The 13,992-nt window shown below is 31.3% G+C and overlaps 1 protein-coding gene across 1 annotated transcript; it reads right to left on the bottom strand.

The window, feature by feature from the left end:
• Positions 1–5,185: 5,185 nt before the first annotated feature.
• On the bottom strand, positions 5,186–13,618 carry LOC109180819 (60S ribosomal protein L37-3-like). The gene is made up of 3 exons (XM_019330532.1): positions 13,606–13,618; positions 5,384–5,655; positions 5,186–5,271 (listed from the first exon to the last, which is right to left on the bottom strand). The coding sequence occupies exons 2-3, from the start codon at positions 5,621–5,623 to the stop codon at positions 5,215–5,217; spliced, it is 297 nt and encodes a 98-aa protein (XP_019186077.1). The 5' UTR covers positions 5,624–5,655; positions 13,606–13,618; the 3' UTR covers positions 5,186–5,214.
• Between the last annotated feature and the right edge of the window lie 374 nt (positions 13,619–13,992).

Raw genomic sequence — 13,992 nt, 5'->3', positions numbered from 1 at the left:
TAGTCCTAAACTTTCAAATTGACCATTTGTGGTCCTTCGACTTTCAAATTTAACCATTCGTGGTCCAAGTTAACCACCCATGGTCCTTCAAGTTTCAAAATTTAACCAGTCGTGGTCCTCTTAAAAGGACCATGGTTGGTTAAAATTTAATAGTTGAAGGACCATGGGTGGTTAACTTGGACCACGGATGGTTAAATTTGAAAGTCGAAGGACCACAGATGGTCAATTTGAAAGTTTAGGACTAAACGTGGCAAAACCACTATACTCGGAGGACCTCGGATGGTATTAACTCATTCAAAATAATATATGAGAGAATGATTATAATTGTCACTAAAATAAATGTTTGCAACTTTGTAATAACGCTAGTCTAAATACTTAGTCATAAAGCGATAGTCTAAATAAATACTACTTTTGGTTTAAATTTCTCTAATTCTTCTTAATTCTCTTTTGGATAGCATTGTCATTGTTTTCATCTTCTGTACATGTCCTCTATTTTTTTTTTTTTTATTATTGGTAGTGTGTTATATGCAATCAGGTTACTGGTGGCAGTATAGAGGGGATTCATCATGCAATGGGATTATGGTGTAGGAAGTTTTAGATTTGTCTTGCTATGTATATGACTGAGATTTTAGTTGTAATATGAACTCTTTATCTTACAAACACCTATTAATATTTAATAGTGGTAGTTTTTCCCCTACATGTTTCATGTGTTGTGAGATGTGTGTCGTAGGTTATCATGTGAGAGTATTGATGAACAAAATATTAATATTTATTATATTTGTATAAAATATTTGGTAAATAAATATATATAACATGTTTTATATTATAACTTTGATATTTTTTTGAAACCATAACTTTGATATTTAATTACAAGATAATGTAAAAAGAAGACAATGGACAATGTAGTGAATATAATAAATTAATAAATTTGAAGGTACGGAATCTTTGAATTGTAAAAAATAAAGATAATATAACTAATGAAATTATATTTCTTTTAAATTTTTTTATAATGAATAATTTTTTTTAAATAAAGCATTATAGACATCTAATTCTAAATTAATTAAATGCATATGTATTATTTTTTGTTGTAGCTACTAATTTATTTAATTTAATAAGAGTAATAAAGTGTCGTACATACTTTTCATCAACAATAATGAAATCAATGATTTTTTTAAATTTCCATTCCTTGTTGAGACAAATTATTTTGAGAGTTTGTCAATGATAATTGCTACAATTGCTGTCAATAGAGGATGATAATAAATAATTCAAAATATATAGTTACAATAGATATTGCTATAATGATATAGTAAAAATTAACTTACAAATTTCTTTAGAAGTTTTCATGCATTTATAAAATTATGATGTGTAAACTTGTTCAATTGGAGCTAGTAGAATGTTAACATTGTCAATTATTTGGAAAATGGTTCTACCGTTTTACTGGTTTTAGAGTCCATGTGTAATTGTATTTATGATCAACAACTTTGTAGTTAGGCCGCGCGTAGGTCTAACAATGATGTAAGAACAATTTTTTCAAATAAAAAAAAATAATAGTATAATATTTGTAAAGTAATGTACAATTGTACCATTATAAAAAAAAATACAAAGAATATTAATACCACAATGACCTAAATCATTCCGATAATGCAAAAGCATAATTGAAATATTAAGTTTTGTTCTAAATAATAAAAAGAGGATTAATTAAACGCATAAAAAAAAAACTTAACCTAAATTTGTTTTTTTTTTAAAAAAAAAAATTAAGAAAATCAAATGATTTTTAAAGTTCCTGATTTATAATCTTTGATGCTCAACTTTGAATGCTATGTATTTAATCGGACTAACTATTTGATCAAAGTTTATGTTAAATTTTATATTATATTTTTTTTTTTTTGATACATTTTAACATATTCATAATATATGTTTAACAATTATGTCAACTCTAATTGGGATTGGGTTCGAACCTAAGACCTTTGTTATATAAGTTAATGAGTATGTTAAGAATAATAAATAGTTAACGGAATATTCTGTTACTAAAGTTTATACTAGCGGAGTTTAGGGTTATTTAAGGGAAGAAAATAATATAATAGAGGGTAAATAAGAAAAATTATTTAAAAAAATACTAAAATCAAAATAATATGAACCATTCATTTTAAGAAACAACTACTACCGACATTTTTTTGGTTCAAGTTAAAGGCCTAACATTATTGACTATTGAGTAAATACCCAAAATGGTCCCTCGACTATAGCTAAATTCACAAATTGGTCCTCGACTTTCAATTTTAACCAATTAAGTCCTTAACTTTGCAATTTTAACACAATTTGGTACTCTGTCTATTTGACTGTTTGTTGACTGTGATTTTTGAGGATATATATGTAATTTCATGGTCCATCGTCGAGTTTTTAAGGTTCCGGTTGCATTTCCAGACTGCACTGTTACATTTTAATCCATTGCCGAAAGCAATCTACCAAATCCGGTCGCCTTTCTTCATCCTCCCTTTGGATTCAATGTAGTTGAGTTCGTACCAGAGCGAAGAAGACGACGTGTTTCCGAACCGGTGCAACGTCATCCTGGAGGCCTCCACATGCTCCGACGAGAACTGAAGGTTCTTTTGGAAATCGTCGATCACGGTCAACAAATGGTCAAATAGATGGAGGACCAAATCGTGTCAAAATTGCAAAGTTAAGTAGGGATGGCAATGTGCCCCGCACCCGACGGGGATCCCCGTTCCCCGCCCCGATAGAGACGGGGATGGGGAAATTTTTCGGGGAACGGGGACGGGGACGGGGAATATATGTGATTCCCCGTCGGGGACGGGGACGGGGATGGGGATACCCCTCCCCGCCCCGCCCCGCCCCGTCCCCAAACAATTATATATAACTATAATTATGTCGCCACTGTACTGTATGTATAACTAATATAAGTGGTAGTAATTAATTAATGCATTGTATTATATATATATATATATATATATATATATATATATATATATATATATATATATATATATATATATATAACGAGTTAATACCCAAAATCGTCCTCGACTATAGTGGTTTTTCTCAATTTCGTCCTAAACGACTTTGGTGACCTAATATCGTCCCAGACTTTTGTGTTTCGCTCAATTTAGTCCTCCATTTGTTATTCCGTCAAATTGGTGTTAAATTAAGGGACAATTCAGTAATGTCAATATTGGTCTCTCTTTACTTTCAACTTGTGAAGTGCGAAATTCCTCTTTCTTGTACGAATTACACCCAGAATTACTCCCGGACCTGCAAATCAAATTTTATATTCGCAGTTTTAGGAGTAATTCTGGGAGTAATTTGTAAAAAAAAAAAAAAAAATTTCGCAGTTCACATGTCTATGAGTAAAGAGATGCTAATCTTAAAATTACTGAGTTGTCTATTTATTTAACACCAAATGGACAGAATAACAAATTAGGGACTAAATTGAGCAAAAACACAAAAGTCTAGGACTAAATTGAGCGAAACACAAAAGTCTGGGACGATATTAGGTCACCAAAGTCGTTTAGGACGAAATTGAGAAAAACCACTATAGTCGAGGACGATTTTGGGTATTAACTCTATATATAACTATGTCGCCACTGTACAACGTATTGTATGTTTATATATATAATAATAATACAAGTTTAGTAAATAATTAATGTACTGTCTATATTAGGCAGTATATATACTCTCTATATATGTATATACTTAGTATTTTAAATTTTGAAACAGAAGTTAAATTTTAAATTTTTTTATTATTAAAATTTACAATTATTTAACATTTTGACTAGAAGTTGACGGGGAATGGGGAATTCCCGTCCCCGCTTAATTTCCCGCGGGGACGGGGATGGGGAGTATTTTCAATTCCCCGTCGGGGACGGGGATGGGGACGGGGACGGGAGTATACTCCCCGCCCCCGCCCCGCCCCGTTGCCATCCCTAAAGTTAAGGACTTAATTGGTTAAAATTGAAAGTCAATGACCAATTTGTGAATTTAGCTATAGTCGAGGGACCATTTTAGGTATTTACTCTTGACTATTATTAGATTTGTAGATTGTAGATTTAAATAACAAATATTAAATATTATTAAATACTTCATGGTAAACAACAATGTAATTTGTCGTTTGTCGTTTAAACCTCTACTTATCTTAATACTTGACAGAATTTTATTTTCTGCAAAAACAAAGTGATTAAAATGTATTTGATCTAATTACATTAATTATTTAACAATTGATCATTTAATGTTCAATACAGATCACTGCAAAGGAAAACAATTACAATATTATACATTTTGAACAAATTTTGTGTTCTAATAGTAACTAACTACATATAAAAATACCGGTACTCTTCAAAAAAAATAAAAATACCGGTACAAAGCATTACTTATAGTATTTTAAATATTTACTTTGTAATTTATATACAAAATTATAAATTTTTAACAAACGCCATATATAAATTAAAAATAATATAAATTTTATATATTATCGTTTCTATATGTAATCTTATCTTACTATATAAAATAGCCACACACCTAGGGATTCACAATAGAGCCAAATTTTTCCCGTCCAAGTGTAAATACACAATAGAGCTGTATTAGTCTCTAATATATTTTTGAGTTTTTTTTAAGCTATAATTTATTAACTACATTGAGATTTAAATGTGTTGGAATTTGAAAGGTTGCTGCATATATATCATAACTACCTTGAGTAAAATGATGTATCAGATATGTCTTCAAGTTCTGATATTTTGTATCATTATTTTCCAACTATGAATCTTATATAGTTTAAAGTATAAATTTGTAATATTTTTTGGGTACCAACCTTTGAATTTCTGATAAGTGTCAATATAGTTCTTTAAGTTTACTTCGCTTAATAATGAATTATTGGTAACAATTTACTTAGTATTGCCCTGTGTATAGTATATACAGAATGATGGGCAGACTTGTAAGTAATACTCAACACTGCATATTTTTCTAGATTTGTAATATATTATATATATATATATATATATATATATATATATATATATATATATATATATATATATATATATATATGAATTTCCTTACAAATTATTTTGTAGAAGTAAGATTACATATGGAATTAATCATACTACAGCATTAGAACTGAGCACCAAAATATATTGATTGTAGTATCAACTAATACTCTAGAGAAAGCTAGGTAGGTGGTAAAGTTAAACCTTCATAGATTCACCCTCAAAGAACTTCAAGCAGAAGCTGATGCTGCCTTCTTCCTTGGAGCTGCTTTAGTACCTAATCAATCAAGTCACTTCAATTGGCAAATTTTTTCCACCCAGAAGCTTGGAAATGACTGTCAAATGCATCATTAATTTTTAAATATAAGAATGAAACGGTAAAACTGTACCTTCTCTAAAGTTGGTCTAGAATCGACACGCACATGGCAGAGATACCTCATGCGGCCAGTTCCAGTGGTCTTACTACGGATCGCCTTCATGCTCCAGTTATATGTCCTCTTGCAGACGCCTGGGTAAGCATAAGCCGAGCAGCGACTCTTTTGGAGATGGAAACTGCGACAGCTAGACCTCACACAGAGAGTGTGGGTCTTGTTTGTCCTCTTTCCAAAGCTCCACGTTCCCTTCCCCATTGCTGAACAGTTGCAGAAACCCTAATCTCAAACTGAAAGAGAAGCTCCTAAATAGTTTTAAAACTAAAATTTTCTGGAAAAAAACAAATGTATTTAGGTTTTGACTAACTGAATCAGAAGTTTAGAACAACATATCACAAAAATAAGGAAAAAATACAAATAGAAAGCGAGAGGAGACTCTCACCCTCTCGCTTCTCACACTCTCAACCTCTGATCTCACACTCTCAGCCTCTCAACTTCTCACCCTCTGACTCTCACTTCTCTGTCTCTCATACTCTCACCTTGATTGCTAGAAGTGCCACCGGCGAGCGCCACTCCGCTTCCCTCGGCGACCGCCAATGTCTCCAACTGCTCCCTTGTTCTAGCATATCAGTTCGTTGGATTCCAGCAGTGAAAACCCAGACTAGCTCAACAAAGCCAAGCATTTTAATTTGTCGGATTGTTTGGCTCCCTTCGGTTGCCCTTGAGTTCGGCGACCGCGGCGCACCATTCATTTATTCATTTATACATCTAAGGCTAACATTATCCCTGTAAATCTCTCTCATCCTTAAAAATGAGTCCAACTTCCACATCATCTAATTTGCAAATCATTTACTATTTACATTACATCCATATAAATCTAATCTTCTTTTAAAAGTGAACCCCAATATCACATCATTCTAGAACATTAATAAAGAAATAAAATAGAAAAGAAAAGAAAACAAACAAAAGGATATAAATAAAATAAAAAAAAATTACAAAAAAAAGGTACAAAGCTGTTGCAGCAGCTTTGTACTATGCAAATGGATTGCCAATGAAAAATGCTACATGTACTCCCATTTTGTACTCTCAATTTGTACTTTCATACACAACAACATTGATGTAGACACTTGTATTGGGATCCACATGAAAAAATAACTTATCAAAATCCGCCACATAAGGAAATAAAATTTAGGAAGTATATTTAGTAAAACTCATTGCCAATTTGCATTACTTGTAAATTGGCAATCCAAATAAGCAAGAAAAAAAATATAAATACATCACTTTGCCACCTCACTTTTTCAATGGGTTCTTTGCAGGGTTAACTTCAGCCTAAAGCTCTGCAAAATCTGAAGATAGATGTGATGTCTTTGATTTATAGCATTTGTAATTTTGTATTGATAGTAATTTAATATCGGCAGGTGAGGAAATATTTTTGGAATACTAACAGTTGATTTGACAATACCTATGTAATTATTAAATGTGTTGCCTCTTCATATTTTGCAGAGTTTAAAATCTGTTGCCTTTTTTTTTTTTTATGACCAAACCGAGAAGACTTTTTAGTACCCCTAATAATGTTCTAAACTCAGCATTTTAGTTGAGCGGGAAATTTATTTCTATTTTTATTTTCCAAAAAGTTTATGCTTTATTATTGTGTGTGTGTGTGTATATATATAGGATATGATATGATTCTTAACTTACTCATTGACTTTTATAAGGTCTTATTAGGTTCGAATTCAATCTCAATCAAAATTGACATAATTGTTAAATGTATACTATGAATATGTTAGAGTGAATTAAAAAATTAAAAAATACAATATAATAGCCAATGTGATTGATTGCTCACTCTTTGCCCTTAGTTACTTACTCGTATACAGGTCCGGTCCTATCATTCTTTAGGCCCGGGGCATAACAACAAAAATGGGCCCTATACGAAATTAATATATATTTTTATAATTAAAATTTAAATTAAATAAGGAAACAATACTAATATCAAATAACTTAAATAAGATTCACAAGTTTTTAACAATTTTACATACACGTGAAAACAATTATAGATGCATTCCTAAATCCACAATAATCAATCACTGCATCAGTATTTTCATAAATAAATAATATAGTTTATAAAAATGAATAAATAATTTAAAACCAAATGAGCTTATAGACAATCACATTATTATTATAATAAATAATAAAGTAATTATTAATAAAAATTTATATATAAAAAAAACTTACAACTAAGAGCATAACATAAAATCTTAATTATTGGGAACAATAAATCAAAACACTCAAACGTGATAAAAGATATTCATAATAAAATATGAAACATAATTAATTGGATAAAATAGTTCGAATAAAAAAACATGGAGTTAATACCCAAAATCGTCCTCGACTATAGTGGTTTTTCTCAATTTCGTCTTAAATGACTTTGGTGACCTAATATCGTCCCAGACTTTTGTGTTTCGCTCAATTTAGTCCCAGACTTTTGTGTTTTTGCTCAATTTAGTCCATCCATTTGTTATTATGTCCATTTGGTGTTAAATAAATACACAATTCAGTAATTTTAATATTGGCATCTCTTTACTCATAAACATGTGAACTGCGAAATCCCTTTTTTTTTACGAATTACTCCCAGAATTACTCCTAAAATTGCGAATATAAAATTTGATTTGCAGGTCCGGGAGTAATTCTTGGTGTAATTCGTACAAGAAAGAGGAATTTCGCACTTCACAAGTTGAAAGTAAAGAGAGATCAATATTGATATTACTGAATTGTCCCTTAATTTAACACCAATTTGACGGAATAACAAATGGAGGACTAAATTGAGCGAAACACAAAAGTCTGGGACGATATTAGGTCACCAAAGTCGTTTAGGACGAAATTGCTAAAAACCACTATAGTCGAGGACGATTTTAGGTATTAACTCAAAAAACATGTAATAAATCACACATCCTATATATTGATATCATATTTATAAATACTCTGTTTTAGTTAGATCACTTTCAAGTTTTTCTAGATTAATTTGAATACGATGACGCACAAAAATTAAATTATCTTTTAAAATATTTTTCATAACTAAATCACAAAATATATTACATATAATGTTCCCAAACAAAAAATATTCTAAATATCAGTAGTAAGTTACTCGAATAGAAATAGATTCAAAATTTGATATGTATTACAAATCAATCTATATTATAAATCTCACTATAATTACAAAATCATAGTTAGAAATCACAAAGTTACAAATTAAATTTAGAAAAATACAAATTAAAAATAGAAATAAATAAATTGTAGGAATAAATTTAGAAAAACACAAATTAGAAATAGAAATAAATTTTAGGGAAATGTTATATATGAGGAGATTTGATCCATTGACGATCATGAGCATAGAAACTACAAGTCCTACCAACTCAACCAACTCAAATCTTAATGTATTAAAATTCTTAAATTCATATACTAAATAGTAGAGGAGGAAATTTTTATGTAAAATTACATATGGGGATTCGATCCCACAACCATGCGGATTAAAATGCTAAGCCCAGCCCACTCAAAACCCAATACCATAAATGTATACTAAATCATTATATCGCATTTCTATAGTATACTAGTTTTTTACGCGCATTGCGCGATTGGGATAATGCCCAATGTTTTTTTTTTTTTTTTTAAATAAGTACTTTAAAGTATATCAAGACAAGATTATATTGAAATTGTTCATGCATAGATAACTGAATGTTGAATTTGCGTATTTAAATAGGTAATTCAAAGTTTACAAATGCAAGATAATATAGTCAATATTGATTATAATTGTCAATAAAATAATTTTATAGGTATGGTTGAAACCAAATACGGGACATAAGGGAGAGAAAATAAAAATTAGGGCATAAAATATTAAACATATACTAATATTGAAGAGCTAACAGTTGATTGCCAAACAAGGATATCGCGAAGTAGTTTTCCACAAATAAATCCCCCAAGTAGTACAATTAATATGATTGACTTTATTACAAAGAAAAGGGTATACCCATACAAACTATGTATAACAAGGCTCAAAACCTAAACCTCCCACATAAGGGAGCAATCCAATACCAGTAGACCACAAGCCACTTGGTTAATATGATTGACTTAATTATATATGTAAATAAAGAAAATTGAATTAAAATATAGAAATTCAAAATTCCGAATTACATGTGAAGTATCAATGCGGTGTGGGTACAAGTCTCTGGAGGATCCTCTGATTCTTCAATTGATGTCTTGAACACTCCACCATTGAAGGGCCTCCGGGTTTCAAGTGGCTTGATCTTCAAAGAAGGGCTTGTATATATATAGCTTGTTCTTCTTGAAGGGCCTCCGGGTTCAAATGGCTTGATCTTCAATAGAGGTTTGGATCAACATGCATCAACATATGGAGGAGGAGGGGCTTTTACTTTCAGGATCACATTTTTATTGTGATCTCTGAATAAACTTCAGAGTTCTTTCTATGATTTTTCCTAGGATGTGTGTGATTACATAGAAATGAGAGCTCCTATTTATAGCTGTAGGATAGAGAGTTTTGATAAGCTCAAACTCTTTTGATATTATCTAATTAACAAATTAGATAATATCAATATTATCCAAAATATTTCAAATATATTCAAATATACTAATATTGATAAATAATCAATATTTATCAAAATTTAAGTGTCTACAAATGCCCCCTCGAGACTTTCTTGGACACCACTTGAGAGCATATAAAACTTGAAAGTATGTAGTGCAAGAAAGTCTCGACACTATAACTTAAAGATATAAGGCCGTTTCAACTCGTGTCAAGGAGCCTTGAAAGATATGAGGCCGTTTTAACTCGTGCCAAGGAGTATCATTTAGCCTCCTCCATTTCAAATTTCATATGGGGTTTGCCCCCATATCGGTTGAAAGTGCCTATGAAGAGATGAGAGGCAGAGCTGTCCCACTGGGCGTGCCAATTTGTGAACAAATTAAATTGAATTATATTTAGAAATATTCAAAATTTCTGAATTACATGTCAAGTATCATTGCGGTGTGGGTACAAGTCTCTGGAGGATCCTCTGATTCTTCAATTGATGTCTTGAACATTCCACCATTGAAGGGCCTCCGGGTTTCAAGTGGCTTGATCTTCAAAGAAGGGCTTGTATATATATAGCTTGTTCTTCTTGAAGGGCCTCCGGGTTCAAATGGCTTGATCTTCAATAGAGGTTTGGATCAACATGCATCAACATATGGAGAAGGAGGGGCTTTTACTTTCAGGATCACATTTTTATTGTGATCTCTGAATAAACTTCAGAATTCTTTCTATGATTTTTCCTAGGATGTGTGTGATTACATAGAAATGAGAGCTCCTATTTATAGATGTAGGATAGAGAGTTTTGATAAGCTCAAACTCTTTTGATATTATCTAATTAACAAATTAGATAATATCAATATTATCCAAAATATTTCAAATATATTCAAATATACTAATATTGATAAATAATCAATATTTATCAAAATTTAAGTGTCTACAATATATTTTTTATTTTTTAAAAAACAATTATTATTATTATTATTATTATTATTATTATTATTATTATTATTATTATTATTATTATTATCATTATTATTATCATTATTATTATCATTATCATTATCATTATCATTATCATTATCATTATCATTATCATTATCATTATTATTTTTATTATTATTATTATTATTGTTATTATTATTGTTATTATTATTATTATTATTATTATTATTATTATTATTATTATTATTATTATTATTATTATTATTATTATTATTATTATTATACCTTTTGGTCATTTTACATGTTAATCTAAACAGCTAATTTTTTCAAATATCTTTTTACCAACCGTTGATATAATTCGCTGGTCAAATTCGCTAATATAATCCGCTAGCTGGTGATTGTCAAACAAGGACATTGCGAGGTAGTTCTCACTTCAATTTGTTGTGTGATTTGAATACTCTCTTTTTCAACAAATCTCTCAAGTAGTTAATATGATTGGCTTTATTAATTATATATATTTTTTTAACTTTTTCATGATATTAATAAAATACTTAGTAAATAAATATATATATCATTATTTTGTATTATAACTTTGATATTTAATTAAAAAATAGTGCAGAAAAAAAAGATAATAGACAATGTAGTGGATATAATCAATTGATGAATTTGAATGTAAAGAATTTTTACATTGGAGAAATATAAAGACAATATAACTAATAAAATTATTTCTCTTAATGAATTTATTGATAATGAATAATTTTTTTTAATAAAGACATTGTAGAGAAAATGTAGCGAATATAATCAATTGATGAATTTGAATGTAAATAATTTTTATATTGGAAAAAAATAAAGAAAATATAACTAATGAAATTATTTTCTCTTATTTAATTTATTGATAATGACTAATTTTTTTTGAATAAAGACATTGTAGACACATAATTCTAAATTAAAGAAATGCATAAATAGAGTACTACCAATTTTAATTACTAAATTATGCTAATTTTAATTACATAATTTTGTTTTAGCTACTAAATTATTGTTTAATTTAATAAGAGTAAAATAGAGTACTAATTATGCCAATTTAATTGGGATGGTGTTCGAACCTAAGACCTTTCTTATTGAAATCAATGAGTAAGTTAACGGTGAACTAACAGAAATTAACGGAAAAGATAATATTTAACGAAAAAGTTAACGGATAATCATATTCATTAAGGATAAATTAGGAAATCTTAAGGAAAAATTAAAATCTGATCAATCTGAGCCATTCATTTGATTAAAAAATTTGAGCGCCATTTTTTCTACCCATTATAGGCCTAACTCTCTTGAGCTCTTATTAGTATAGTAGATATAAGAGTAATGGTATAGGGTAGGGACCCCTTCCAAGCATGGGGCCCTGGGCAAGGGCCCAGCCTGCCCTTGCCTATGGCTGGGCCTGCTCGTATACTGGTCGAGAGGTGTGGATGTAGATATCCTTCATTGTATCTGTGTAGGCAATGTGATTGATTGCTCACTCTCTGGCCAGAGCATCTTTAGAGCAGTTCGTGATGAAACGGTGACCATATGATCCGCATTCAAAACACACGTGTAACCCCTCGTACTCCACCCTCTAAATATGGTTTTTGATCCAAATCTTAAACACTAATGGTTTTCTCCGGTCAACCTCGATAGCCGCACGAACAAAGCGACCATGTTCCACGACAGGCGTGGTTCGATTGGGTTTTAATGGGGTTCCCACATCGCCTAGAATGATTTTAATGACTTCGTCAGAAGTATTCTAATGACAGCCCAGAGAGTCTCACCCACACTGCGAGTTTCTCCATCTTGGTCGTTATAGGTGGAAATAGGCTAGGTCTCTCTATGAAGGGGGCCTACAACTTGGCATAGGGCCTACCTAAATTCCTAATTTTCATTTTTTAAACTTTATCACCTATCCTTGTTTCCCTCCTAGCATAGTAGGAGACTCATCCTTGCATATTGCATAGTAGTAGTGGAGGCGATGAAATGAAATAACATTTGATTAATCAACAATTGATCTTGAGTTTTTATCTTAATTTTTAATATTTTTAAAAATTTAATTGAGGTTATGAATGCTTGTTGCTGCCAGTCTGCCACTACCTTCAGACTTGTTGTGTTTTACAAGTGGCTAAGAAACCCACCAGCGATACTGTTATATATGTCAACTCCTGATGAGGATGGTAGACTGGAGGGTCATGATGCACTAGAATGTCACGTTGAGTAGGAGGGTCGTTTTGGTCCATGGATGCTAGCACACAGGAAGCCACATCGTGGATGTGGTGATTCGTCCAGATCGAAGGGGAGTGACTGCGGAGAAGCCTTTCGGGAACTTTAGAAATAAGTTCGAACCCCTTCTTGATGGCGGGGATGAGTCTTTAGCGGAGACACATGTGGCAAGATCTCCAGTCGAAATTAACTTGGCGAAAGAGGTCCCGACTGTAATTGCTCAAAAAACATGTATGGTTTCTAATCCCTATGTTGCCTCTTTCTTGTTGAGTATACAATAATAGTGTCAACAAGGATCTTGATAAGGATAATGTGTCATGGCATGGAGTACCCGTTTTACGCTGATACTTTGGGGGATTTAGAAGACACGCAACATAGTTGTGCTGACATGCTTGCAAATCTTGGGCAGGATGGAGCCTAGGCAATAGTTATGTTGTGCAACCGTGTGCACCATGCATGGTGCACACGGTTGCAAAACGACGTCGTTTTGACTAAAAACGCGCGTCCCATTTTAAAAAAAAATTCAGTTTCGATTCCCTCAACAGCATTATGTTGTTCATTCATTGTGGATTTTTAGTTCATTCATTGTGGATATTTAGTTCATTCATTCTGGATTTTGTGTTATTCATTCACTGTGGATATATAGTTATGAATTTGTGGATATATAATTCAAATTATGCACAAAAAAATGCTATTGCCGGGAATCAAACCTGAATTATTTTTTTTAAGTGGGACGCACGTTTTTAGTCAAAACGACGTCGTTTTTGCAAACGGTTGCACAACATAATTTGCGGAGCCTGAGGTTCGGTGTATATCTTGGATCCCCACGAATCGATGAGGGATCTCCTTCGGGCCGATGCTATGGGGG

The sequence above is a fragment of the Ipomoea nil genome, unplaced genomic scaffold (assembly GCF_001879475.1).
Source record: "Ipomoea nil cultivar Tokyo-kokei standard unplaced genomic scaffold, Asagao_1.1 scaffold1034, whole genome shotgun sequence".
NCBI classification, from domain to species: domain Eukaryota; kingdom Viridiplantae; phylum Streptophyta; class Magnoliopsida; order Solanales; family Convolvulaceae; genus Ipomoea; species Ipomoea nil.
Note: the sequence above shows the minus strand (reverse complement) of the source record. Positions and strands in the feature narration are given on the sequence as shown.